The sequence below is a fragment of the Manacus vitellinus genome, unplaced genomic scaffold (assembly GCF_001715985.3).
Source record: "Manacus vitellinus isolate BGI_N305 unplaced genomic scaffold, ASM171598v3 scaffold_66_pilon, whole genome shotgun sequence".
NCBI lineage: Eukaryota > Metazoa > Chordata > Aves > Passeriformes > Pipridae > Manacus > Manacus vitellinus.
This window is the reverse complement of record NW_021940729.1, coordinates 1,769,236-1,796,803: the sequence shown is the minus strand read 5'-3', so window position 1 is coordinate 1,796,803 and position 27,568 is coordinate 1,769,236. Positions and strand designations below refer to the sequence as shown.

At 40.5% G+C, this 27,568-nt stretch overlaps 2 protein-coding genes across 2 annotated transcripts in view; one reads left to right on the top strand and one right to left on the bottom strand.

Annotated features, from left to right (window-relative positions):
* Positions 1–11,339, bottom strand: part of LRMP (lymphoid restricted membrane protein) — a 36,715-nt gene extending 25,376 nt beyond the window's left edge. Inside the window, exons 1-13 of the mRNA XM_025896207.2 lie at positions 10,754–11,339; positions 9,937–10,038; positions 8,837–9,017; positions 8,563–8,639; positions 8,404–8,482; positions 7,287–7,445; positions 6,005–6,122; positions 5,269–5,319; positions 4,158–4,235; positions 3,573–3,629; positions 1,751–1,810; positions 1,578–1,642; positions 1,393–1,492 (exon numbers count right to left, since the gene is read on the bottom strand). Coding sequence (XP_025751992.2) covers positions 1,393–1,492; positions 1,578–1,642; positions 1,751–1,810; positions 3,573–3,629; positions 4,158–4,235; positions 5,269–5,319; positions 6,005–6,122; positions 7,287–7,445; positions 8,404–8,482; positions 8,563–8,639; positions 8,837–9,017; positions 9,937–10,038; positions 10,754–11,339 — 1,713 coding nt within the window. The remainder of the gene's footprint in view (positions 1–1,392; positions 1,493–1,577; positions 1,643–1,750; positions 1,811–3,572; positions 3,630–4,157; positions 4,236–5,268; positions 5,320–6,004; positions 6,123–7,286; positions 7,446–8,403; positions 8,483–8,562; positions 8,640–8,836; positions 9,018–9,936; positions 10,039–10,753) is intronic.
* An 8,392-nt stretch (positions 11,340–19,731) lies between these two features.
* Positions 19,732–25,694, top strand: SPX (spexin hormone). The gene is made up of 6 exons (XM_018083622.2): positions 19,732–19,785; positions 20,658–20,738; positions 20,866–20,923; positions 22,313–22,375; positions 22,986–23,069; positions 25,163–25,694. Exons 1-6 carry the CDS (start codon positions 19,780–19,782, stop codon positions 25,219–25,221), a joined length of 351 nt encoding a protein of 116 aa, XP_017939111.1. The 5' UTR covers positions 19,732–19,779; the 3' UTR covers positions 25,222–25,694.
* The last annotated feature ends 1,874 nt before the right edge of the window (positions 25,695–27,568 follow it).

Here is a 27,568-nt window from a genome sequence, read left to right as displayed (position 1 = left end):
CCAAAACTTGAAGCTTGTAAAAGCTTTTCAAAACAATTTTGTCATGGGCAATTTAAAAAAAAAAAGAAAATTAAAAAAGTCAGCCAGCCAAGCTGCTGAGTGACCCAGTGTAAATATTCATGTCAGGGTAGGCAAGAGGAAGTCAATAATTAGTTATCTTTATTCAGAAGAGGCTCTACCAAGTGATGAATAAGCAGAGCCCTTACTTGCTTTACAGGTGTCTCATCACAGCACTAGAGAGGCAAACACTGACTCACTGTGGCCCTGGAGAGCTGCAATATGGGACAACACCTTAACTTTTGAAGCAGTGCTGCCTAACCAAGCACAGCTCTCCTTCCTGGGCCTGTAGTTTTAGTCCATTATTAGATTTTTTATTGCTGTTGTTTGCAAACTCGCCCTGTACAAAAATAAGCAGCTGCACAGTGAAGTCTTACAAGAAAAATTACTCAAGAGCATATATTTGCTATCAGCTGACAACAATCTCTCTTTAATAATTATTGAGCTAGCTTTGAAATTTTTGATTTAATAATTTGTGCGCTGTACAAGTAGTTATAAGTAGTTATACTGTAGTAGGTAATTCTGATTGAAGTCCTTTAGTCCAATCATTACTATCAATTTCAAGAAATAATTTATTCATTTAAATATATTTGGCTTGCCATCCTTAATCCCATGGAGCAGAGTTGTATAAAGGCTCAATTACACCCACATAAACTTTTGGACATAAAGTGTTGGCCAAGTCTGGGAGCAGGATTGGATCCAGCTGCACCTGGATCCAGCCTCCTCTTTGAGAAGGAATTTGGAAAGCAAGGGAGTCCTTTCTGCACCTCGTGACTCAACAGGAGGGTGTCCCTGGTAAACCTCATCCAAAGCTTCCATTCTGCCCTCCACAATAAGGTACATGGAATTTGGTTTTTTCCAGTAGTTCTGGAGCACTGGAAAGCCACAAGAACAGTAAGTTAAAGACCAAATTTCCAGGGTTTTGTCAAGTGTGCCTGATCAAAAACAGAGCTCCCAAAAGTCACTAAACCACCTTCTGGGTACCCTGCAACTTCAAACCAACTGGCTCAACTGCAATACTGATATTAAATATATCTAAATATATTTGATTATGTTTTTCTTCTCCTATCAGCCTGTTCTTCTGTCAGCTAAATGCACGAACTTAGCCCTTCTAGATTTACTTTCTTAGATCTACAAGTGTTTTGTTTGCTTTCCTTTGGACTTTCTCCAGCGCTCTCAGGACAATATTGTAACCTTCACATTCTCTGCCTGCATGCTGGGATTAATGGCTTCAAATTCCAAGGTTATCTAAATCATCTGCAGGGAATGAGCTTTGTTCTGCCTCTGCTGATGCAAGGCAAGTGGGAAGGGATTCATTAAAGCCTCAATTCATACCTCTGAAGACTGGGCGAGTTCCAGCTCACAGTCCAGCGAATTCATCCCTTCAGGAATACCACTGTTGTATTTGCACAGCAAGGGGAAACACAGCCCATTTCTAAAGGAAGAAGGAAAAAACTACGTATCAGTCCTTCCTGACTTTTGACAAACTGCATTTCCTGGGGCTTATTCACAACACTCACGAGATCAGCTCTTGCTGCATGTGTTGCATGTTCTCCAGTAGCTTATTTTTTTCTGCCCTCAATGTCTAAAACACACATGGGATTTGGTTAGAGAGTCAGTTTGCCAGGCAGAATAAACACAGGATATCCAAGCTTTCCCCTCACACAGGCAAAAACTAAACCCAGTCCCATACCTCTATTATTGAGGAACACTCCACGATGGTTAACTTCAGTTCCTGGATGTCCTGCTCCTTCTGCAGAGATGGGGGAGAAAAGAACCAAAATAAAAACTACTATATTCAATTCTACATCCCAGCAGTAATCTGTATGATTTAGGTTTGAGCAGCAATCTAATTATATAACACAGAAGTAGTTGCACATTTAGGATAATATAGTCACATTAACAGAACACCTGGCACATCAACTAACAGAAAGCACTCAGATGACCTTTTCTGCCTAACTTCTGAAATTAAGGAGGCAAACACTCTTTCCAGGGGCTGTACTTTAATTTATTCCTCACCTGAAAACAAGGACTATATTATACCTGGCACGAGTTTAAATCACAGCTGACCTTTAAAACAAGTTACAATGTTCTGAGTTAACTCTCATTATTTTTCCATGATGAGTGTAGCACTCTGTAGATTAAACATCACCTTATAGAATCAGGCCTTCAGACTTGGCAGAGAGAAGTGATAAAAGCGCTAAAGAGTTATTAAAATTTAAAAAAAAAAAAAAGCTTTTCTATCTTCACATCCTTTCTACAGGCCTGGAAGAGAAAGGTTGCCACAATAATTTTTAGTGACCATCAATCCTATGCAATCTACCCTCAGACAGAGGGCCACAAGAAGAATTTTTTTTAAGCTTTCAGGTAAAACCTTATCCCACAGATCATAACGATTACAAGCAAAGTCAGTTTTCCACACCAGTTTCTTCAAAATCATACAAAACAGTCATATTTATCAACATGCAATCTGGCAGTCTACTTTCAAAATTCCCACTTAGTCAATAGACTAAGAGAGACTTGCTAAAATAAAATGATACTACAGAGCTCACAAAAGCTCTGAATCGTTCAAGGAGGAGAAAGAGAAAGCTACTTTTTAAAAAAGAATTTGATAAATTTGTGCCTTCAAGCTACTTCGGGGGGTAATAAATAATCAACAAACCAAAATTATTAAAACACTCAGCTACAATATTATCAGCTGCACCACTTTTTTACTATTTGAATTCAGCTGTACTCACTTTTGCAGATAGGGAGTTAAATATTTTATCAGATGATTTAAAACATGTTCTGCTAAACAGAAACTGCCTTGGCCTAGAAGTCAATTTGCATAATTCATTAATCCAGAGAATACCAACACCTTTAGTCTTACATCTTTTTTTTTTACAATGCAAAACACAAATTTAAAGACCTCAGAAATGCTCACTCTTCAGCAAAGCCTAGATAGTTATACCTTAGTAATGAAAGGACAAATGTGCTTTTACACTGGGCTCCAAATCACCATTTCTAGTTTGACACAAAAATTCAGTTTCAGTAAGAGACATAAAGGAAAGGATCTTCTGCAGGTACATTCTTTTAGCAACTGTTGAAGGAAGTAGCCTTTAGAAGTTTCTGTACATTTTTTTCCCGAAGTTTGCAAGTTTGTTTAAATAGGTTGTGATTAATTTTTTTGCTTTTTGCCTTTTTTTTTTTTTAATAAAAGCAAAATGCTGAAACCTTTAATTATGCTGGCTCATAACCAGGTCCTAAAGCAGAGCTCGCCTACTTTGAAGCCATTTATAGGACCAGGTTCTGCAGTGTGAGAAGAGTAGAAACAAAAGTGCCATAGTGAATACTATTGCCTTGCCTTTTTACACATCATCCCATGGTCAGCACAGAACAGCAACCTGGCCTAGTGGAATGTTCCCTGCCCACAGCAGGGGGTTGGAATGAGATGATATTCCAGGTCCTTCCAACTCAAACCGTTCTGGGATTCTGTGATTTGCAGTTAAGACAGTAACAAAGTAAAAGCTACAAACCTGGATCAAGCTTGCCTCTTTATTCAGCACAGTGCTCTCACAGAGATTTACTTGGATCTAAAGAATGAAAAGATCAGAAGTGATTCCAGTCATCAGCATGGATTACAATACAACTCTCTTCCTATTTCCTTCCTGGAAGGGAAAAAGGGTATCAACCTTCCTAGCTTAGAAACATTAAATTATTCTTGGAATACTTTGTGTGGTGTTTCTGAAAGTACAGATCTCGTACCCACTGAAGAGGGAAAGTGTTCTCAGCTTTCACAGCCACCTTTGTTTCCTCTCATCTCTCCTGGCCGAGACTTCCAGCAACATCACCCAAAGCATGACTAAGAAATTGTCTCAAATTGTGGGGGAAAGGTTTCCTAAAAGTTTAACTTGGAGGAACAAATGAAACAGTTTTTTGCCTCCAGACAGCAACTTTCTCAGTCAAAGCTGTCACACTGTCCAAGCTATGATTGCACTGCAGTCCCTTTATATAGACAGCTTCAGGGCTGTCTGCCTTCCAGAAGCAGAAATATCCCCCTCAACCAGACCCAAGTAAACTATTTCATATCTTTTTATTCCTCCTGGAGCTGAAATGCTTACTTGAAGTTCTGCTGCATTTTTAGACAGCTCCAGAATCTTCTTTTGTAGTCCATCAGTGTCCATGCTACTCCTAATATTCTAAGGCAAGATGCAGAGTGTTTAGGCACAGCTGAATGGATTGACAGCTTCTCCTTGAAGAATCCAGGCAAAAAAATGACATCTCCACCCCCAAGCTGCTGCCTACTCTCAGACACCACCAGCATTTATGTGGTACAGCACATTGTATGTGCTTGCCCCACCAAAACTGCCTCTGATCCCTTTTCCCCCTATTTCTCCAGAGCACAGGTGAAAGAGAAAACCCCAAAATGTTATTTATAAGCATTAGCAGGCCTAGAAAAACTAAAGAAAAACTTTCAGGCCTGCAGCAATTATTTTTGGAAAGATGCTGTTTAACAGCTATTTAGACTTAGGAGCTTTTCAGAAAGATTAATCTGGAGGTGCTTTTCATTACTATGCAGTATTTAACCTCTTTGTTTCATGCTGAATAGTCTGAAATACAGGATGTAAGCAGGTGTGTAAACAGTTTAAACTGGTTTATAAAATATTTGCTTTAATGAAGTAAATAAAGTAAGAATGAACAGCTGTCCTCTGAAAAACAGACAAAACCCAAGCCTAAAGATGCAGCTCCTTTAGCAGCATATTCCCTACAAGCCTCCTGTGGGTCCTTGGCCAGTGTCAGTGGATCCATCTGTGAATGGAGACCCCCAGCCACTGCATATTTTCAGTGTTACAGCTCCATACAGGGCTTAAAGGAGGGAAACAGAAGTGAATATGAAATTAAAAGGTTTTGGATAGAGATTGTTTCAGTGTATTTAGCTGCATTAACTAGAAATATATGGAATTACCTATAAAGCTTTGAAAAAAAGGGAAGGGGGAAAGCTGCTTCTCCCTGCCCCCATGTTTCCCTAACCTTATATCCTTACTTACCCACAAAATGGAAAATCTGAAGGACAGTGCAACTTCAAGATATAAAGTTTTATGACAAGTCATCCTTGTAAAACGTTGGATACTTTGACAACCTACTTAGCATGCCAGGCTTTAAATGTTTTATTTCCTAATGGCAAAATTTTAGCCAGGCAAGACCATGTAAAACCATGATTTATTTTCTTACCTCTTCCTGGAGAGAAGTAACTTTGATGTTGAGAGACTGATTCTCTTTTTCCTGATCAGGTTTATTAAAAAAAAAAAACCAAAAAATAGAAAAAGAGAAAAACAAGAGTTGTGTCAAGTTCAACAGTCAAAGCCCAACTAAGACAAAAAGCAGCTGACCACAAACACATCCAGAGCCTATCCCATGTGCAAAGGGGTAAAACAGCACAGCTTCAACTACAAAATTCCACCCCACCTCCTTCTCAAAAGGTAAATTATGCATGAAATCTCAAATTAAAGCAAAACAAAGAGCAGGATAACCTCAGAACTCCCCATGTTCCTGCTTGGCATGGAACACTTGTCCTATCTCCCAGTCCCTACAGACATTGACAATAACCTAGGGGTGCTTTGGAAAATTCCTCTTTTTTTTTGGACACCTGAACTGAGTCTCCTGTCCCTACTGGTTCACCAACTTCAAAACAGAAGTTGCTCATTGATGGTAGCAAAAGAGTTGCTGCCTTTAAGCATAATTGTATGTAAGGCAGGCCCTTTTAATAATTTTCTTTATTGTAACTGAAAATAGTGTAAAGAAATTTCCATAAACACTAATAAATCACATTTCAAACACCCTTAAAAGGCCTCTGTACCCACTGGCACAGTTAAAATTGCTCTGATTTTAGCAGCCTGAGGGGACGTGCCACTATCACAGCAAGGTGTGAGGTGCTGGACAAGGTAAGCCAAGAAATAAGAGCACCTACAAGTTGTTTGTTCTGCCAGAGAGCCTGCTCTCTCTTCTCTTCTGACAGGTTCAGATTGTTCCTTACTTCTTCCAGTTCTTCTTCCAGTGATTTGGCTTTCAACACATAGTGCTGGGTGCTGCACAGGGGGAGGTAAAACCAGAGAAATTCAGCCAGTTAATGCTGGTCATTAGATCGGCTCGAAATACAGTATTTTCAGAAGCCACCAGCAACTTATTTTCTGGCACAGACACTTAACAGGTGAGCAACTACCAAGTTTAAGCCTTTTTGTCCAGCAAGTTCATGGACTCACCCACAGTTTATCACCACCTTGCATCCCAGCAAGGGATGAAACCCAAGGCAAACACAGCATCCAAGACAGGTGGATGTAGACAAAGGCATGCTAACAATTCAGCTTGTTACAGTTAAATATATCATGCTACCTGAGCACATAAACTCATCCTTATGCTGAGTTATTAATACTACGAGTGTTAATACTTCAGAGTTAGCAGCTGCAAGAACCATTTCAGTCAACTTTTCCAGGATGAGCTCCACATCATTTTTTTATCCTGATCTGATACCCCAAAACTGTGTATATTTACACAGCCCTTTTCCAGGCTGGTTGTATCACACAGAGCATCCCAGAGCAGGTGGTCCAGCGTAAGGGCATGTGTCCATGCCAGCAACCCTGCAGGATTCTTGCCTTAATCTCCCTAGAAAATACTGGGAATGGTTTGGCAGCTGACCAAACTATCACATTTTAATTAATTAAGTCAGAGGAGTGCTATGGAAAAGGCTTGTACTCATGGCACTGATATGTCCCCAGGCTACAGAAATACTAAACAAGGCAGACAACTCACCTCAGTTCCTCAAAGGAGTAGCAAAATAGCTCTCACACACTCATTTTCCCTCTGCTTGGCAACGAGTATGTGATCTAGGATTGGAAGCCTTCCAGTGCTTAGCTGTTCTCTTGGTAATATTAAGCCTTTTTGTTGTTGTTTTGCTTGTTTTAGTTTGCTTTACCCGAAGATTTTGCCTGTGTGCACCCTCACCCTGCAAGAGCCAGGCTCTGAGATGAATGACTGATTTTATAACAATGAAAGAAGGTATATATAAGGAGGAACAGGGCAGAACAACCAGGCAAGAGGGTTAAACCCCACAGATACTACAGAAAGTCAAGAAAACTGCTGTTATGAAGCACTGGGGAGGAGAAAAGCGTTAAAGCAAGGCTGGACCATTTGGAAGAACATAACCCTGCCCATGGCCATCACAGCTTAGACCTGGTGCCCTCAGGGTCTCCCACCTTTTAAGTTGTTGATGTAAATGCTCATTATCTGCCAGCAGCTTGTTGTTGGACTCATCTGCAGCTTCCAGTGAGAGCTTCAGCTTGTTGTGCTCTTCCTGAAGCTTATGGATTTTGTACTGCAGGTCAGCAACACAGCTTATCAGGTCAGAGGTCTCCCTGTTCCAGCAACAAAGCCAGGAAAGATTGAGAAAGGTGATTTGATCCAATTTATGCTTTTTAAAAATCCTGATGCTGTTTTGCACTGATTAGAGGGGAGAGGAGAGCCCACAGAGGACTTGCAGCGCTGCACTGTCCAGTCATCTGCTTTGCACAGAGATGGCAGAATATCTTCAGGTCAGTTCTCCAATTTTATAGACACCAAGAACTCTTTTGGCTTTAAGCACTTTTTTTAATGCTGCCTGCAACTAAAATATGCCACCAGACAAGTGCCACATCTGGATATCTATTTTAGAGTGTCTTAAGCTTTTACTAATCACCTCTTAGGTCACTACTAATACTTTTGTATTAGCTCCACAGTTTCCTGGATCCTTTCTTTTCTCCTAAGCCATTCCCCACTTATACTCTCAACCAAAATTTGAATGAGGATCACCCTTTTGAGATCCTGAGAAATTACAGGGAAGCATCAGAAAGTAGATCTTGAATTTCAGACTATGCATAAACTGCAAATGAAACTTCTGGTACTTGTTAACAGGTGTAACTACCAAAAATACCCAACAAACTCTCTACCACAAGAAAAACAACCCCAAACAAAACCAAAGGACCAGATTTTGAGGACGTAATGTCTTCTTATTGCTGTACATCTAAGAATTTGGTGGAGGGAAGGAATCAGTTTAAACAGGGAAACACATGGCAAATCCCTGCCCACAGGGAATTGAAAAGGCAAATAGACAGAGAAGCACCAAGATATCAGTAGGAAAAACCACCAGTGTGTTTTCAAGTCTGAGTAGAAGCTGTGAGGAAGAAGGTGACAGCACCAAGAGCCACTGCAGACTGAGGTCAGCATTAGGAACTCCACCAGCACAGTGCTCGGGAACAGTGGTTCCAGGGATTTCTGTCGAGTAATTCAAAGCCAGGAGCACTACATTCTGAGAAAGAATTGCTTAAATGGACTTACATGTCTCCTCTAGACACATCACCCCCAAAGGCCTCCAGGCTTCCTGATGTAACATTCATCTGGACATGTGTCTTTTTGGCTGAAAGAGGTGAGGATTTTGGTTATAGAGCAAGAAAGGGGAGTTTTCCCTGAACAGAAACAGAATAAAACAGTCTGCACCTTCAGGGATGATTTTAGGTGCTTGCAATTCCAGGTCTTCCATGCTTGCTGATGATTCTTCAGTGACATTATCTTCCCTGCAACAAAGAAGTATCAAAATCAGCATGACATTGGATTCCTTACCAACTTTGTAACACCTATGAAATTTCAGCCAAATCCCACGCTATGGACACTGTGTCCCAATACCATCTTCTTTCTAGAAGCCACAGAGGAACTTTATACTCTCCTGTTTTCACAGGAGACTTGTGAGGTAGATTTATTAAAAAGCCACTACCATTTTCTCCTGCAGTCTTTGATCCACTCTCCCATGACCGCATGATACGTTTCCAGGTCCATGGACACATCCTTCTGGTCTGGGTCCAGCATGTTGCACAGCTCCTCAAGACCACTGTCTTCTGATCCCCGACTAGTTGTGTGCCTCAAATAATCCATTATCTTGGAAACTGCCACTTTTCCTAAAACAGAAACCCATGTCAAGTGCCAGATTAATTATAAAAACCTGTACAAGGCCACGCTACCAAAGTGCACTGGATGCAATTGCCCTCAAGAGCTGTAGGCAAGCAATTGATCCCTGCAGTTGTACTGTGACCTGGAAAAAATGAGTTTAGAGCTTTTGGTTGGGGTGGGTTTTTTTTGGTTTTGTGTGTGTGTTTGTTTGGGGTTTTTTCTTTCATTAGTGGTGGGGGTTTGTTTGGGTTTGTTTTTTTTCTAATACAGAAGTGTGAGAATCAAGTTTACCAGTTTTGTGGCCTTCAGTTTAAGAGGAGCAAGAGTTGACACATTTGCTGTGCTATTGCTTTCAGGTCTCTTATCAAGCCCTGTGATTGCCATTATATTATTCTGCCAGACTACTCCTTTCTCTATTTACTACTCAAGGCCAGGTTGGATGAGGCTCTGAGAAACCTGGTCTAGTGGAAGGTGTCCCTGCCCATGGCAGAGGGTTGGAACTGGATGATCTTTAAGGTCCCTTCCAACCCAAGCCATATAATATTCTATGATACTCCCACTTTTAGACATGTTTAGGTGCAACTGGGAGGAATTCTCTCTTGCTCTGAAGTTCCTGAAAGTTCTTTTCTAGCAGGAAAAATGCTAAAAGAAAGAAACAGTCCTTTCCAATAAGGGTGTCTGCTAGAAGAATGTTGATCCTCTACTTCCCCTGCACTAAAATCCTGCAAAGATCAGCAGGGAAGGAGTCAGGCACTGTGCAGAAGAGGCACAAACGTTTATGGATTTATTCTGCATCTGCCACTCATAAGCACCTCACTAAGGGAGTCTCAGCACAGCAGGGACTGACGTGTTTCAGGAGCCACAACAGGATCTGAAACTTGAAAATCCGAGAGAAAAAAAGAGAGCAATGAAAAGGCCCTGGCAAACCTGTATGCTCTATGTCACATGCCCAGAAGATTGTGGTCAGTAGGTCTTCCTCAGAGATCAAGCTCACATCGTCGGCTTTGAACTCCAGTATCTGCCTCCCTCCTATGATAAAATCAGTCTGTTATTGTCCATTTTTATTTGTTTTCATGAACCACAGCTTCTAACTACAATATTATGTTTTTAACAGCAACATCACACATGAAATACCACTGCTTGAATGATATCTTCTTAAATTTTGATATTGTTTTCAGATGATTAAAACAAAACCAGTCCCCTCCCCCCCTTCCCTCAATAAAAACAGAGCTTTTACTAACAAATAACACCAAGATCCTCTGTTTTGGGAACAGGTTTATGCATCTAGTTCTACACATGCATTTTTTTCCCCTCCCACTCCAGATATATTGTAGGTAAATCATTATAGTTAAATTAATTTATTAATAAAACAATCCCTATAAAAATAAATAAATACAAACTCCCCAAACCAAGAGCAACACCCAAACTCACGCATCTTTTTATACTAAAGGCAGTCTACATTAGTAGCCAAATCTCTTAATTGTGAAAATTAATCAGGATATTTGGAAAAAAGTTTGACTTGACTTATTACTTCCTCACTTTTTACATTCACATTAATATTTTTTTAGAGAAAATTTAAGACTTTATTCAGCTCTACTTGTGGTCCTATTAGATTTAAGCGACATTAAAATGTATTGTTACTAGTTTAAATAGTAAATAAATGTCATCTACGTAGGTCGAACGTTCAGATGCCTAGGATTTTGAATTGGGAGGTTTGGGGTGGGTTTTTTTCCAGGATTTTTACCTCTTTCACTCAAAGGAAATGCCTTTGGCACAGGAGGTTGGATCACAGCACTGTCTGGCTTTTTATCAGACTTGAAGAAATAGAAACTTGGAGTTGATGTGAGATAGTTCTGTTTACGACGCCCATCTTTAGATTCAGCCTTCCATAAAGCACACAGTCTGTTCTGAGTATTGGCCTCCTGGGATCCAAAACAGTATGGAGAACGGTTCTCCATGGGACATCCTGGCATCCAGGGGTTGCTGGAGCTCTCATTCCTTTTAATGACTGTAAAGGTGGCATTTTCAGCAGAGGAGTCAGAGACAGGCCCGAGACAAGGGGACGAGTTTGAATAGAAAATACTGTCATTGCTGGGACTGACTGAAGCTGGACTGGCACTGTCGTGACTTCTGGAAGTCCTGCCTTTCAGTATTTCTTCCAGGTTTTTTTTGACGTTGCACTGTGGATTGTCGAAGTTCCTGGACCGAAACTTTGGGATCTGCAAAGCAGGGTTGGAGACTTGGTCCCTCATCTGGATGGACCTGATCTTCCTGCATATGCTGTCCACTGGGTTGTGGTGCCGTCTCTTAGCCCCCGGGTCTGAAGACATTATCAATTCTCCTCTCTTGCAAAGTATCTGGAAAAGAATAGGGACAAGAGAGAAGAGTCAGGACAATCAACATAAACGTGTTCTTTGTGCCAGTTTATCCATTCAGCAGACAAACTGCGGCTTTCTTATCAAGTGGTTTGAAAATCCAGCTGTGACAGAAACCTTCTGTCACGATGTTTAGTCATCCAGAGAACCTGAAGTGGATGTGGATTTGGAAAACCTGGGAAATAGAGGCAGAAATACTTTCTGAAATCTCACTGCTTATTCTTAAATACCATAATTATGGGAGCAGAGAATGAAAATCTAAACTAAAGAACTCCCTGCAACTTAGCAGCTGACTCCTTGGATTAAAGGAAGTACCAAGCCATGTTACTCAGACCAATTTATCCTGAACTGAGTATTGGGGGGGGCTGTGGGAAGGCAGGAAAAGTGAGACCAATAAGATTTTCACCCTTTCTGTGAACCTACAAGAAACAAAAAAATCAAAACCCAGTGTTTCTTCTACTAATTAGCCACACCAAGAGCTATCAATGCTACCCCACAGGGAATTACCCAAAAAGCATACCCTGCAGAGCCACTTCATCCTATTTGTATTTTTATTATCTATTCTCCCAGGCAACATTTAAAAAGGCATTTGCTATAAGTATGTGTGTGACCAAGGCATGGGAGGTGCATTTTTCAGATGACTGAAAGTTAAAACTGGGTGTTCCTGGACTTGAGCTTTTAAAGACCTCCCAAGGAGAACATGAACGTTGTATCCTATGGATTACCACACACAAAATTGGAAAGATACAGGTTTATGATTTCTTGAATTAAAAATTTGATACTAGAATGAGAAGTGTTACATAGGGAAAAACATTACCATTTTCCCACAAAAAAAAGCCCAGATTAACAATCAGATTTTCACTACTTCAGACACTAGTTTTGCTGGGAATTAATTTTAGAGCAACAGTTATAATTTCATATTTGATGTCAATAGTTGTTTAATATTTATATCAATCAACACTGCAGGTAATGAACTTTGACTTCCATCTGCTCATCTTTAGATGTCCTCATCAATGTATGACCACAGTTTTTATATAAATAGGTGCATTGCTACGTTTCAAGTGAGGTTTCCATGTCTACCCTGGAGAATTACGACCACCTTCCCTGAACTGAGCATGTGGGAGTTTTCATTGGACACTGTCCCACAGCAAAATTCGCTCAGAGCTTCTTATCCCCTCCAGAAAAACCCCCCATCCTGAAACACCAGCACTGAGAAAGGCCATCCACCAGTCAGTGTAACCCAACTGGCCTGGAACAGAGCTTTTAACCAAATCTTTGCCACTGGAAAGAAATTAAAGGAAAACAAGCAATACTATTGGAGCTTACCTGTGACATTGAGATGTTGTTAAATAATAATAACATCCCAAATGAAGCTAGCTGAATCTCCCAAGAATCAGATTTCAAGTGATATTTTGCACCCAATGTTGCAGCTAAATATTTTCTCCCACCCTAACATTTTCAGCTCCTCAGCTCTGAAAGTATTGCTTCTCCACAAGATTGTACATAATGTTTAAGAACAAAAAACACAAGCAAACAGAAAAATCCCACAGAAAACAAAACACAACACTTCTTTTAAAGTAAGAATCGGGGAAGCAGTGAAGAGTTCAGTGTATGTTAACTGTCTCACGTCCCTAACCAACAGAAACCATCCTCAGAGAGTCCAAGGTAGGGTTTTACTCATAGCCAGCCTGTCAGAGCAGCACCATCACAGCCCAGCCTTCTGTTACAGGCAGAGGAACATTAAACACCAGCTTTGTAACTAAAGCCCATGGGGAGGTGTGTGAGTGTGAGAGGGACTAACGTGGTTTTCTGCAGAAGGAGAACACCAAACCCCTTGTCCCTGCACAGTACAAATACCAACTTGCCTCCACAAGGATATAGATTTCACTGAACTGGGTCTTTTTACTCAAACTCTGCATCAAGAAATGAAACAAAGAAACCTCCCCTTCCCAAGGAGTTAGATCCCTGTTTTTCTTTAAGGTAGAAAAACTAATTCCTTTCCCCAAAACAGCAACATGATTCACTGGCACATAACACAAGAATTGCCACTTGTATAATCTTGTGAAGCAAGGAATAAAATCATATGTAAGTATTTATTAATCTAGATTACAATGGACATAAATACTCAGTGTTCTACTTAAATTGGTTTATTACAAGCTGCCTGCATAGCAGCAACTTGGTTTTATATATGCAGAGGCAAGATACCCAAAAGTATTTTTCTATTGTTGTTTCTGCAAGTAGTAACATTTATCTTAATGAATGTGCCCTTACTCACAAAAATATTTAAAAAAAACACAATAGTATGAAGCTCAGAAAAAAAAATAGAGAAGAGATTGCTTTTAATTATGTCAGTTTTAAAAGATTTACTCCTTAAAAATAAATGCCAGGAAAGCAAAACAGCCTCCTATATTACAGACATGTTACTAAAGGTGCATTATCTTTAAAAAGTAGATGGATTACCTTAAAAAGAAAAACTCCAAAAAGCATTGCAGTTAGATTTAGGTATGTTCTCTGAATATACAGGAACCTTCAAGCAGATAAATGTAACACTCCACTAAAGGATACTAGACTTTTTATCTGCAATGTTTATTTAGATGTCACTTGCAATGCCTCAGAAAAAGCAAACAAACAAACAAACAAAAAAATCACACAAAGAAAAAAACAAAGCCCCTTATACTTACACTAGCATGTGGAAAAATAACTTCAGTTACTCTTTGAGAGAAATAACACAGCTTTTTTATCTGTTCTCTGAGCAGGAGTAGCTGTCTGAACTTCAGTATTTAAATGACCCAAGCCAATTTCCCATTGGCTGGAAAATCACCTTTAATAAGGTACAATTGTTGCCACTCAGCTCCCAGGCTGAGAGGGACAACCAGCTGCAACCAGATGTTAATCAAGCATCAGGCTCCAGCTTTCCACCCTTTTTACTTTTTTTCTCACATCTCACCTGCAGCTGCTCAGTTAAATGCTTGTAATTTCAATGCCTTGAAGTCTCGCTGCTCTCCTGCACTTATTTTTTAAAACAGAGAGGAAAATCATGGTATAGCTTCTTGCTGTGTCTCCACTGAGGTTCCTGGGATGTTTCTCATTTTTATCAGCAGTTCCTTCCTACTTTTCCCACTTACAGCAAAATTCCATGCAGGAGCAGATCTCTCCTAATTTCTCTGTGGCAGTTATTGAAGAGAATACAGAAATTATAAATTTCATGGCTCTTACCACTTCTGAAAGGAAGACAAGTGTTGAAGCCTCTTGAGCTTATGGTGTATTAAAGAGTCTCTGTGCTAACTCCCTGCTCTGCCCTAGGTTCTGTGAAAAAAACAATATTTTGTCATTAGGATCCCTAACCAACTCCTATTTTTAGTATTAAATTATCGAACCCAATTTTCATTTTAACAGTGTGGATCTTTAGGTATATGCTGTGTAAATAGCTGGAAATAGAGTGTTGTTTTGGGACTACTGCCTGTCCAGTACCTACCAACTGCACAACCCCTCAGACTTCTCCAGGCACTTGGGGAAATGACACCACTCCTAGAAAAAAAAATGTTAGAAGTGCCCTCACAAGTTCTTTGTGGTTAAAACTCAAAATGTGGAAGTGATCCAACATTGCTGTTCCCCCCTGTTTTGTGGGAAAACTGTTAAATAAAAGTGAAACTTGGTACTGTCATCCAGCAGTGAGAAATGTGCTCGGCCAAGAGCGTGTGTAACACATGAGCAATGCTCAGCCTGTTCTGTAGCCCAACTGTGTAACTTCTTGACAAAGACAAAAATCCTCTTTGCCAGGTTCATGGGGGTGGAAGAAAAGGTCAGATGACTCCTTGGCCTTCAGTGATTCTGTCACTGCAGAAAGGTAAGTCCTGCAAGATCCATTCAGACCTGCCTGTCCAAAGAGCTGTAGAGCCCCTGTTATGTTGTATGCTCTGTTATACTTAGATAGTCAGATCTCTTTTCCAGCTTGAAAACTGGAAAAAACTCTTTCTCAGCTCATCTCTGTTTCCTGGTGTTTGCCCCAGACTTGTCCATTGCTGATAAAAAATAGCGTTGTACTATCCTATGGTTCTCTGAACTTCCAAAGTAATATCTCTTTCTGTGGTCTTTACACTGTGAATTCTACTCTTTCCTGACACTTTCAAACATCTCTCACCCCACATAACATATTGAACTTTTACTTTTACCTACAGTTATCCCTTGAACTTTCTTCTCTTTCATAAACATGCTTCTGCAAACAGTAGTGCCTGGGCCTGGGCACTGATCACATTGTAGTCCTCAACAAAGGCTCTGTTACCTCTCTTGTGTGAGGCATTTCCATGATCCCCAACAGACTGGCTTTTCTACAGCTTGTTCTGTACCTCAAGTAGTTTTTAGCACAGTTCTTCTCATGCAGTACAGAGCAAAGAAGGAAAGCAGCTCTAGCAACTATGTAGTAGTGCTGGAATCAAATATACACATTTCTGGTGCTGAATGTGCAACAGAGTAGCTGGATAAATTTTGGGCCAGCAATTAATGGCCTCTGTAATCATGCACCTGGTTTACATCCCTTCAGAGCTGCACCATGGAAATACAACTTCCCATAGAGGTTGAGGATGCTCATTGCAGGGGATGTTGGACTAGATGAACTTTAAAGGTGTCTTCCAACCCCAACTATTCTATGATTCTGTAAGTTAGGGCCTATTCTGAAAAATAATACTGACAAACATGTTTGTGTGACATAAAATGGCCAACATAAAATGTGTGAATGTATTGTAGATGAGATTTGCTCAATCAATAGGTTTTACAAGAAGTTCTACTTGCTCAATCAATAGAACTTCCCCCTAGTCTGAGTGGGATGTGTGAGGGGCTAAAGTCCAGAGTCAGCTTTGGAAGGCGACAGAAACACAAAAAAACAGTCCCAAAGAGGATGTTAAGAGGCCATACAGTTCATCACAGTGTGCCTGGGCAGAATCATTTTACCAGTGAGTCCTAAGATGGGGTTGGCTCGTCTATTCTCTGAGTTTCTCAGTGACAACAAATCCACAGCCTTCCCAGACAGCCTGTTTGTATTTGACTGTGCTATTGGTAGAAAGCTCACCCCACTATGCAACTTAAATCCCCTTACTGCAAACTAAATGCAAAATTCTGTTTGCAATTCCCTGCCTTGCAGACTCTGCCATGATATTTCACAGCCTTTTGAGGTGCTGTGGTTTGTTTGTAGGAGCCACAACTACCCCTGTTCTAGGTGCTGCTCAGGTGCCAGACAGAAGTGAGATTTACTTCCCAGAGGGTTAACAAACTAGCAGGAAAGAACAAAGGAAATGAGAATAAACACAAAACAAAGGTCATGAGTTTCAGGAGATTTGTACCTTGACAGCATCAGAATATCGTATTTGCTGACGTACCTCCTGGCCACCCACACACAACAGCTACACCTCTTACTCAAAGGCAAGCCACGGATCACTGGTGCCCTTACCAGCAGTTAAAAATACACAGGCCCAGTGACTGCAGCCTGTATTTTTAGGGAAATATTTGGGAAAGAACACAAGTCAGTGATGCAGGTTTGACCCCAGCAGTCAAAACTCCACCACAGGGGAACTTTTTCACTCACCTCAGCACTGAACTTCAATCCCAGAAATTGGCTTTTTATCATTTGCAGTGTCAGGATATGCATTCCCTGCCCTTTAGATTGTCTTTAGGAATAAGAATAGGTTATTTTCTTTCTAATAAGGGGTCGTGCTGGCTATAACAAGCTTCACTCTACTTCTCTCACTCAGGGTATTGATTACATGCCAAAGCCACTTCCTCCTCTACGTGAATCAGCTGAGAAATGGCAGCACTGACAATGAGTGTTTCGTGTACAGCTCATCATCCTGAAGTGCTGCGGTTTTTTAGTGTTTTATGATCCATAACCCAATTATAGGCCACTTCATTTTCCAGGAGTACCAGCTCACATATGCCCATACACATCCACATTTATTTTGTGAATGCAAACACTCTCCTTTTTGAAACACCAAAGCAACTTGGAATCACTGGTGACAGTAAAAATAAATTAATGTAGAGCCCTAAGTCACAAAGGCACAGAGAATTTAAGGTAAAAAATACAAACCTTTTGAAAAAAAATATGGAAATGAAACTTGGAGTTGGGTTCATTGCACCTGATGTTGTCTGTGCAAAATGCTGTTTGAAAGCAATCAAGACACACACAGCACTAAAACCATTTAATTTAAGATGATGCTGTCAAGATCCCGCATTTGGTCTTGAGCTGACAGTCACCTGACCCCACCATAACCCAGTTCAGGTTTGGACTTGTCCAGTTCAGCTCCCTGATCCCTCCAGGCAGCCTCAAACAAACCCCAGTCTCTACAAGGAGGCCAGTGGGACTATGGGAATACAGCCAGGTTTGGAAGAGAGAGAGAGAGACAGACTCTGGCAACACCAGCTCAGGGCAGCTCAGATTTTGCAAAGTGGTCACAAATAAATAAAGCTGAAGTTGCTTTCTGCAGTGTGGTAGCAACATAAACCTTTCTCCATGCCTCCCATTCCCTTCCTCTTCTCCCCAGTTCCAACAGGAGGGGCTCAGCTGGCTGTCTTCCCAGTTTGTTTTGCATTGCCTTGTCTCATTCCAGTGGCAGGAAAAGCAGTGTTTATTTTCAGTGCCAAACCCATTCTGGTTTTTCTATCACAAGGAGAACCCTCATGAAGAGAATATGCTTCACAGTGATTGATACTGAAGGCAGGGGGGTAATTTTCACAGGCTCAGCTGAATGTTTTGATTCTGGTCCTGTGGTCTGTGCATAAAGAGAAGATCTAAAGTCACTTCAGAAGGGAGTAGTTGAGTAGTTTTACCTTTTCCAAGTCTCTGCATGTTAAATGTCTCCTGGATGCAATGCATAGTTCCCTTCTAAGGCTAAGGGTTAAACATCATCAAGAAATGTCTCTGATATGTCAGGGCAAGAGGAAAAGAGCAGGGAAAACATACTTTCCACTGAAGTAGATGCAAGTAGAATCCTCACTGCTGGCTAGGATGCATCATGGCATGGCCTTTTAAAAAGGATAGAGGTAAAACAGCATCTCCCAGCCATCACAAGAGCTGCTTGAGATCAAAACCTGAACTTCTTGCTTCTTGTGTCTATACCAAAGTGAACTGCAGCTAATGCTAATTCTGTATATTCAATGAACCAAAGAGCAGAGAACAGAGCGATATCCCCCCAAAAACCTGGACAGCAATGGCACCTCCACTAACAGTGTTCTTCAGAGGAGTCTCCAAGGACACATCACGCCAGGGAGAAGCTCAGAGCAGGCTGTGGCAGTGCCTGTGTGCACACTCCTCCCTCAGACTCCACAGACATCCAGAGCAAGTGTTTGTCACACGGATGGGCCCACCTGGATTTTTGTTACGCCACAGGCTGGCCCTGTTTGTGAGGCTGCTGCAGGAAAACTCTAAGCAGTTAATTTCTAGCTCCCTCTTTGCTTTGCTTTGCTTCCCCTTCTGCTTCCATCTCCTATTTTACAGAGAAAAAAAGGCAGGAGGACAGATGGAGCCAGCAAGGCCAGGCATCGAGCATGATAAGCTCTTTGCCCGAGGACCAAACCCACTGTCCATGACTGCAGTGAGTCCAACCATCACTCAGAAGTAGCTTATGGAAGTGGCTTCTCTGATCCCTGCTTCCTGCCTTTTTTCTGTTTACTGCTCTGCTGTTTGACCTATTCAAGCCCATGGTCTGAGCTTTTACTCCACCCAGTCCATGAGACAGAAAAGTGTTTCTGACTATTAAGAGTTCAGGGTTTGGTTCCTTTTTTTTATTATTATTCGGCTTTGCATTTTTGCTTGTGTGTAAGAAAAATAGATGCAAGAGATGGTTAGAGAATCAAACAAGAGACTGCTTCCTCAAAATGTATGCCAGGAATAACCTCAAGCTAGTGACACTGGATAAGTCATTTTTTTTCTGGATGCTGGCACGTTATGACTGGCGAGTAACTTACCAACTTTTCCAGCTCCCACAATGGATAGTAATCTGATATAAGTTAGACTATCCTGGGTAAACACTCATCATCCATATTAATATCTGCTCTGTCTGTGATTATTGATCATCCAGCAGGAAGGTGACGTGCTGCAGATGCACAGGGCTGATGTGTTCAGAGGGTATTCACCTGGTTAATGGAGTGCATCTCCAAGTGTATCTGTCTTTCAATCATTTCAGTCATGACTTCCTGCAAGACTACAGGTTTCCCTCAGGAGTCATCAGACCTTCTACTTCTCCATCTACAGGGCTGACAAGAGATCCCTTCAGACTCCTCCGCCCTGCCACGAAAGGGGAGGGCACCTGCACTCCAAAGGTTTAAAAAGGGACCTCTGAACATGTACGAGATCTTGTGACACGTTATCCCAAGAAAAGAAGACTGAAGGTTTGCTGCTGAGATAAGTATGAAGGTAAGTGAGATTTTTTTTAGTGTGTAGGAAACATTTAGCTTGCAATTTATGGGGTTTTTTTCATGTGAATGCAATATTTAGGAACTGCAGAGGGACTTAATGATTTTACCTTAAAAATAACCTGAGGCAAACATATAAATAGATCTATTTAGTGTTCTTGAAACAACTGCACTAAGAAAAGAACATAACCAGGATGAAATAAACCACAGTGAATGAAATCATGGTGTTAGATGCTCTCTATTGCCCATCACTGTACTCAACACATGAATAACAACATGGTCTGTGAGCACAAGCAGAGATACAACTTATTCACAGAGGATTCACGCTTGGTGCTTTCATTTGCATGCGCTGCACCAGTGGACAGGCTCCAAAAATCAAAAAAAACCCTGTCTCATGACATGTGTGTAATCATGGTTGATGTTAATAGGATGATAAGTTTAAAAACTCCTTTTTGAACTTGAGAAGTCGTGATTTGGTCTCCTTGTTGGTTGGCTTGTTTGTTTGGAATGACACATTTGCTTGTTGTCTAAGGTTTGGTAAAATCAAGGTAGACTTTGCACCATCTTTCCCCTCAGTTTGTACATTATTCTCATTTTTGGAGGATCTGACGTCTTTGCAAATAGGAGCACAAAAGATACTTGCCTTGATGGCAGTTCTCACCTTTACAATGAGTTTGACTGAAGAGAATAAAGCATGTTTAACATCCATCCTCTGATCAGAGCAGTGTGCATTGAAACACCCACTGAGCAAGAGGGGGTTTGGCAGCAAGGCAGCAACAAAGGGAAACACCCTCACATTTAGGTGTGAAGTTGAGAGGATCTACAGGTCTGAAAGTCCTTTCCTGTGCCTCGTTGGCTCTTTGTTGTGCACAGGGGCTGCATAAACTGACAGCATCAGGGCTGGCACTGTTCCTGGCAGCATCCTTTGTTGTGTTCTCCTGGAGTGCCCCTCAGGTGAGCTGCTCAGGCTGGACCTGCCTCATCCATGGAGCTCAGAGGTTGGTGCCACTAAGTATTTGTACTAATTAGCAAAGCCATGCAATGTTGACATGTCTCTTTTCTCTTTTTGTTTTGTGTGAAGGCTCATTTCCAAAGGAGAAACTGGACTCCTCAGGCCATGCTCTATTTGAAGGGTGCACGTAAGTCCCGAGCTCTCTCTGTTCTGAGGAGATGTTGGCTCCACACAAGCAGTAAAGCCTGAGGATGCTGTGGAGGTAGAAGCTCTGAGGACTGCAGGGATGTGCTAATTAGTTATTTCTTCTTGTCTCTGATACAGTGGCATTGGCAATATTATTATTATTATTATTTTATAAAGAAATCAAACTGAGGAAAGCAAGTGTTGGAAGGAGAAAAGAGAAGAAAGTGCTGAAAACATGCAGAGTTTGAAACTTCATTGTAAAACCTGTTAGAAAAGCAGTTTACTTACCTGAAATAATTTTAAAGGGGGCTTAAAACATACTGGATATAATTATTATTTCTTTATTCCTGTGCAGGCTTTATTAAAACAGTTTCTCAAGCAGTAGGAGAACACACATTCTTATTTCAAGCATCTTTGCATCAGAGTTGGTATTAAGACCACAAGCAACATCTTCTAAGAGGAACTTAGATCAATATTGTGATGTTAAGGTGGTGTAAATGACATTTTGAGTTTCTGCTGTTAGTCCAGAGTTAAAGTACAATTAAATATAAAAATAAAATTCAGAGCCAAAGGTTTTTTCCTTCTATTCAAACCCACAAAATTTTATGGAAATAATAATATTTTTAATAAATTACACTCTGAATTATTGTTTCAAAATTAAAATCTATTAGGTAGGGTAGGTATTGAGAGAGCAAGAAAAATAGCTTCCTTGAAATTAGAAAAAAAATGAAGGTCATAATCCTGAGAGAAATGCAAAAGGGAGACAAAACAAATAATGGCAACACAAAATAAATATAGGCTCCAAACATAAACATAACTGAAAGAAGTTCTTGTGACATTAATTTCTATTCATAAAAGAAAGAATTTGCCACTTTTTTGTTTGTTTTTATTTTTTAATTATTTCAACTGAATTGTATTACTTCTATGCCAAGCTTTGCATTATTCTTACTGCTGCATAGGAAGAAATGTGACTTTGTTTTGTTAGTTTGGGGTGGTTTTTTACACTTTTTAAAATAGAAATATCACTTTAAAAGGCAATACTTTATAGTCCAGCAAAGAGATTGAAGGCTCTTGACCACAGAGCAGGAAAGAGGGAGGAAAATAAAGTAAATTCCTCCCTATGTGCAGTTCCTACAGTAGGTTAATGCAAGAAAGAAAAGTGCTGAAACACCAGTTCTGTGGAATAAAGGATGTCTCTGAGTGTTCTGGTCCAGGATGGGCTAATCCTGATTTGGAAAGACCCTGAGATGGACTTACAACCTCCCACTTTATGCTTGTAGAAGCAGTGCTGTAATTCTGCATTTTGAAACGAGCGCTTTGGGGACTGTAAAGCAGGAATTCCAACACGCTGGGGAGGTTGTTTTTAACCCTTCTCCCACTGCTTTTGTAGAGGGACGTCGGTTCATCCCAGAGGAGAGCCAGAGGAAGGATCTGTATGACAGGATGCAGCTTGGTAAGTGCAGTGCACAGGGGCAGGTAATGCACCGACCCTTCCACAGGTTATGGGGGAAGAAATATGTGGGATTTGTTTTCCTTAAATAGTATACAAGGAAGCAATTAAACCCCCTTTTGTTAGTTCCTTCTCTCCAAAAAGCCCATGACAAAGTGGCTTTCCATTCTCGTGCACCTGTGTGACTTTATTTACATAATTTCCAGACTGACCTGGCTGCTAAGTGAGATTCTCATCAGTACTTTTGGCTTGCTTTTTCCACTGGGAAAAAATCAAGTCAAGTTATTAATTGTGCTGAACTGAAAAAATTACAAAATTAGACAACATTAACCTGTGCCAGCCAATGTTTTTGGAGGAAACAGATTTTTGTAGCAAAGTAAGGAACATACAAAAAAAGAAAAGAGACTTTGAAATAACCTCCCTCCTAAAAAGATTGCTAATATCTTCTGTGTTATCTATCAGGCTCAGCAGAGGATGTTACAGAGTGAAGGAGATAACAGTATTTTCTTGTCCTTGTGTCTCTAGTTACATAAACAATAATAAAACAAAGAACAAAGCAAAGAAATGCCCTCAGATGCTAACAAACCATGCATCTGTGATTTTATCATTCTAGAAACACGAAGCCAAAACACAAATCCTTTATCTCTTTCTGAAGCTGCTGCACTGTTCCTTAGTTCCTTACAGAAAGCAAAAGAAGGTAAATGCATGTTTTGTCTTACTCTGATCTTTTTAAAAAGGAGTTTTTCAGCATTTCATTTACTAACAACTTAGTAAATTGATCTAGTTTGGATTGAGATGGTGTTCTACAGAGCGCATTGTGTTACATTTGCACAGATTAGAACAAGAGTCACATAAATGACAACAGGTATATTTTTGTATATTCTGCTTTTAATTTACTTTTCAGATTTTTTGCTGGTTTAAATGGCTAATTTGGATAATTTGGGAATGGCTAATTTGAATTGAATTTTCCAAGCCAAATCTTTACTGGGACTCCTTTTTCTTCAGAATGTTGTTTGCTTTTAAAATTTTCATTCCTCCACTGGATCTTGTGTCCTGGTGTGAAGGCTTTAAAAAATCTGTAAAAGCCCCAGCAGAGGAAATGTGGGATTCACATTTGGCTCCTGAAAACCCAGCTGCTGGCACAGCTGACAGGAGGTCCCAGTGACACTCAGAGCTCTGGAACATCCTGAAAAATCCCATAATTCACGTGTTCCCAGCCTCCCAGAGATATTGTCTAACCCTCCAGACCCTGAGGCCTCACCACCAGCCACGTGCTTCCACTTCTCACTTAACCTCAGAACACACATCCTCCCTCCACAACACCCTCAGCAACACCCAGCTGCTGAGTCAGGTTTAAATAACCTGTCTTCCCTCACCTCCTTCATACATATTGTACTGCCTTGATGAGCACCCCTATCCTGTGTTCCCAGCTCCCTTACCCCGTATAAACCACCTTTCCTCTCTAGAGCAGCTTTCCTGCAAGGCCATTATCCCCTCGTTGTCTGATGAACAGATACAGCTCACCAGGCTGAGACCCTAAATCCATGTCCTCTCTCTTTATGCCTTTCACCTCTTCACCTCTGAAGGGACACAGACTCTTTTTTTGGGAGGACAGAGAGGAGGATAAACCCTAGAGACTGTGGAGAGTCTGTGCTGTGCTCTGGCCCCGGGTGCTGGGCAGGTTGTAGTAGCACATACAAGCCCAGGAGTTTGTCCAAATTATGCTCTTCCCCTCTTTGGTTCAGGACAGGGAGGAACACAAGGTGGCTAAAAACCACCAGGCTGTGAGTTCCTTATTCTGACTATCAGTCGCTGACATGCTAACAGGGGGAAAAAAGGGCTTTACTTGAATTAGGAAATGTGAAGTAAACCCCTAGTAAATTATGAGGTGATTGTGTACCTTTGACACCTTTCCTGAAATGCCAAGAGGGTGTGAGAAACACCTCCTAGAATTTACCTGCTGTATGGACAGATGTGGTGGAACCACTCCTGTCTTTGCCACATCCTAAAAATCTCCCACTGTACCTCATATAGTGCTGAGGGTCCATGTTCAGCTCTTTTTCCCTGTCCTGGCCTAACTACACTAACAAAAAAAAAAATTCAGTGGCATTTTGCAAAGAGATAGAGGCAAAATTAAAAATTAGCATTGTGCTTTGGACAAAATATATGAGCAGTTCTAAAGATAAAACAGTGAAAGTGTCATTTGTATGCTAGCAAAAAGAGAAAATCCTCTGCAGGTGGACTTTAATAAATTTTAGTGGTATTTTCCTGAATGCTGCTGTTCCCAAGAGAGGGTAGACAGCAACAACCTCCTGAGGAAAAAGGCGACATATCTGAGAGAGCTCAGAAGAACTGGCAGCCTGTTTGAAAAAATTACTATGTGGAGTAACATGGCCATCATTGAGCAGGGAATAATAAGACATTCAAACCTGGACAAGCCATACACTTTCAGAGGGTAATTTTCAGTTGATTTTAGAATCCTCTTGACTGGGGGCAATGTGCAAATAAAGAACAAATACATTATTTTCTTCCGCATGAAAAATTTTTGCCTTATACTAAGATACCCCTCTGGACAGGGTTTGTACGTTTGCTCTTCAGCAAACAGAAAAATTCCTACATTTAAAATGAGAGAAGACATTATCATTTCTAGAGATGCCTGCCCCTCTTAGCTAAGAAGTCACATTACACTAGATCTGTGCCTGAGGCACATCTATCTCCTGAAAACTTTGCCTGACTGAACTTCCCTTTATCCACAACTTATGTTTCCCCCATTGTGTTTTGTCTTTACAGTTGAAGAAGAAAACAGTGATCATCCTGGCTACTTGACAGACAATCTATCAAACTGGTGAAATATTTCAAATTTCTTTACATTTGTATTGCATCGACCCTGAAAGCATAACTTGTGTAAGCAGTGTGTTTCATCCATTCTCACTTAAGTTCACAAAGGGTGACATATATTTGCATTGCAAAATTCTGAATGCAAAGGGATTAAAAGGTACAAGTTGAGATAAGGGAAAGCATTTGTAAAGTTCCTGCTTTCCTTAGGTCTTTTTCTATGTCGCACTCAAAATTTAAAATACACGAAAATACACGGAGAAATGGTTAAAACTGTCTTTTTGGACAACTACTTCACTAAAAACAGTTTTTCAGTTGTTATTAGGAAATCTTTTGTCACCTTCCACCCAGCTGTATATTGAAGCTTTGTTAACTTTCATAAGGACAGATTCTTTTACCACTTCACTGCTGGCCCTGTAAGCTGCTAGTGGTCAATAAATTAAGTGAGACATTAAAAAAAATCCAGCTATTTTTTGCTGCAGGTATCAGTCACCACAGGGAATAGGCAGCAGCACCTACTGCCCCAGTTACACACATGCAGAAATGTGAATAATTCTACTGAGCAAGTCCAGCCACATGAAGACACTATGGGGACTTACATTATCAGGGCCTCATTAATGACTGCACAGTTATTGTGCTTTTTTGTTCTTGCTTTTTGAGTTGCAGAACTGGAATTGTACATAACTGTTAATTATCAGTCCATGCTGATAAGGATGTATCTCACATTATTCATGTCGTTTTGTGCTCTTACTGGAAAGCCCTCTGTAGTTCTGATGGTAATTAAAAAGTAGCCACATGATTTTTGTGTCCAAGCAACTATGTTTTATTTGTTCAACCTTTAACCCCAGTCATGCTCTTCATCTTTGAACACTGCTTTCCTCCAATCTTTCTCAGGACACTGATAATTAACTTGGTTAACTCACACTAACTATAATTCTGCTTCTCCTCAACACAAAGAAATGCAGCTGAAGGAACAGAGGAATTCATTTCTATCATGGGGTTAGAGGTACTTTTAGTAATTCTTTATAATCTGTATCATTTTATGGGGAAACATAACTGGAGGAATCAAAATGCCCAAGTTTGTTCATTTTTAAGCACTAATATATCTCTCAATAGCAGTGTATGTTGTGTGACAGAATACATTCATGATGAACTTCACCTGAAGATCAATGGTATCCACCCAAATCCTTTCATTGATGTAACTGCCCTTTGTTTCAAGGCTAGTTGCACCATCTCAGATGCATCTAAGTTATTTTTCAGCATATTTTACAGTCTCATCAGACAGTGCTCAGACAAAAAGTATTATAGAATCACAAAACAGAATCACAGAATGGCCTGGGATGGAAGAGACCTTGAAGATCATCTAGTTCCAAATGCCCAGCTGTGGGCAGGGGCACCTTCCACTAGAGAGGTGAAAAGTGAAGGCTTATCCATCCTTTGCTTTTTTTAGTATCTCGAAACTCATATGCCTCTAAATGCCCCAGAAATACAGAAACTGTACTCACCACATTCCCAGCTGACTGATTTTTGTGTGTGCTCCTGATCTAAGCTCTGTAGCTTAAACAATTCTTTACAACTATCAAGAATCAGAATAAACATTCTGCCTTGTTGGTGAGCTGTTTGTGAAACCCCCAGTACTTTCCTTCTGGAAGAAATCACTTATGTAAGAGAGAGCTGCTACCAAGCTTGTCAGATGTCAGTAACTGCTAGAAATGTGTGGCATTTAATTCAGGCAATCTGTCACCATGACTGAATGAAAAGTCACTCCCTCCAACACTCTAAACTCAAGAGGCAGAGATGTTCTGCTGTGGATAAATTGCCTTGCTACTAATGGCTTAGTCCTGGCATTCAAGGCAGGACTAACATAAGCATCAGGCTTGAGGCTGGAGTCACTTTGGCCACTGTAGGGCCATTTCTGAGAGGAATGGGCAAAGCATTCACATTAATCATATCTCAAAAACCCTTCTATTGCCCTTTCTAACACCAGCTGGGTGCTCAAGGCATGTGAGTGTGCTGAAATACTCACAGCTTTTCTGCTGTACAGCAGTGCTCTGAAACACAAGCAGTAATACCAGATTTCTGGATTTATTTTTTTAAGAGAACATTAACTTTCAATCAATATGCCCTTTAAATGTTCTTTCCTTGGGACTCTCAGCCATTATCTTCTTTGACTCTGCAAGGGAGCCCTGATTAAAAGCACTTTGTGGAAGAAGCTCAAGAACTGCAGTTCTCCATTTAGTAAACTTTATGAAGAAAAATATTGGCAACATCTTTGCTTTCACCACTTTCATATGAAAAACTACTCATTGTTTTAATTATTTTTAAATGGCTAAAAATATTCACTCCTTTTAAATTGAAATA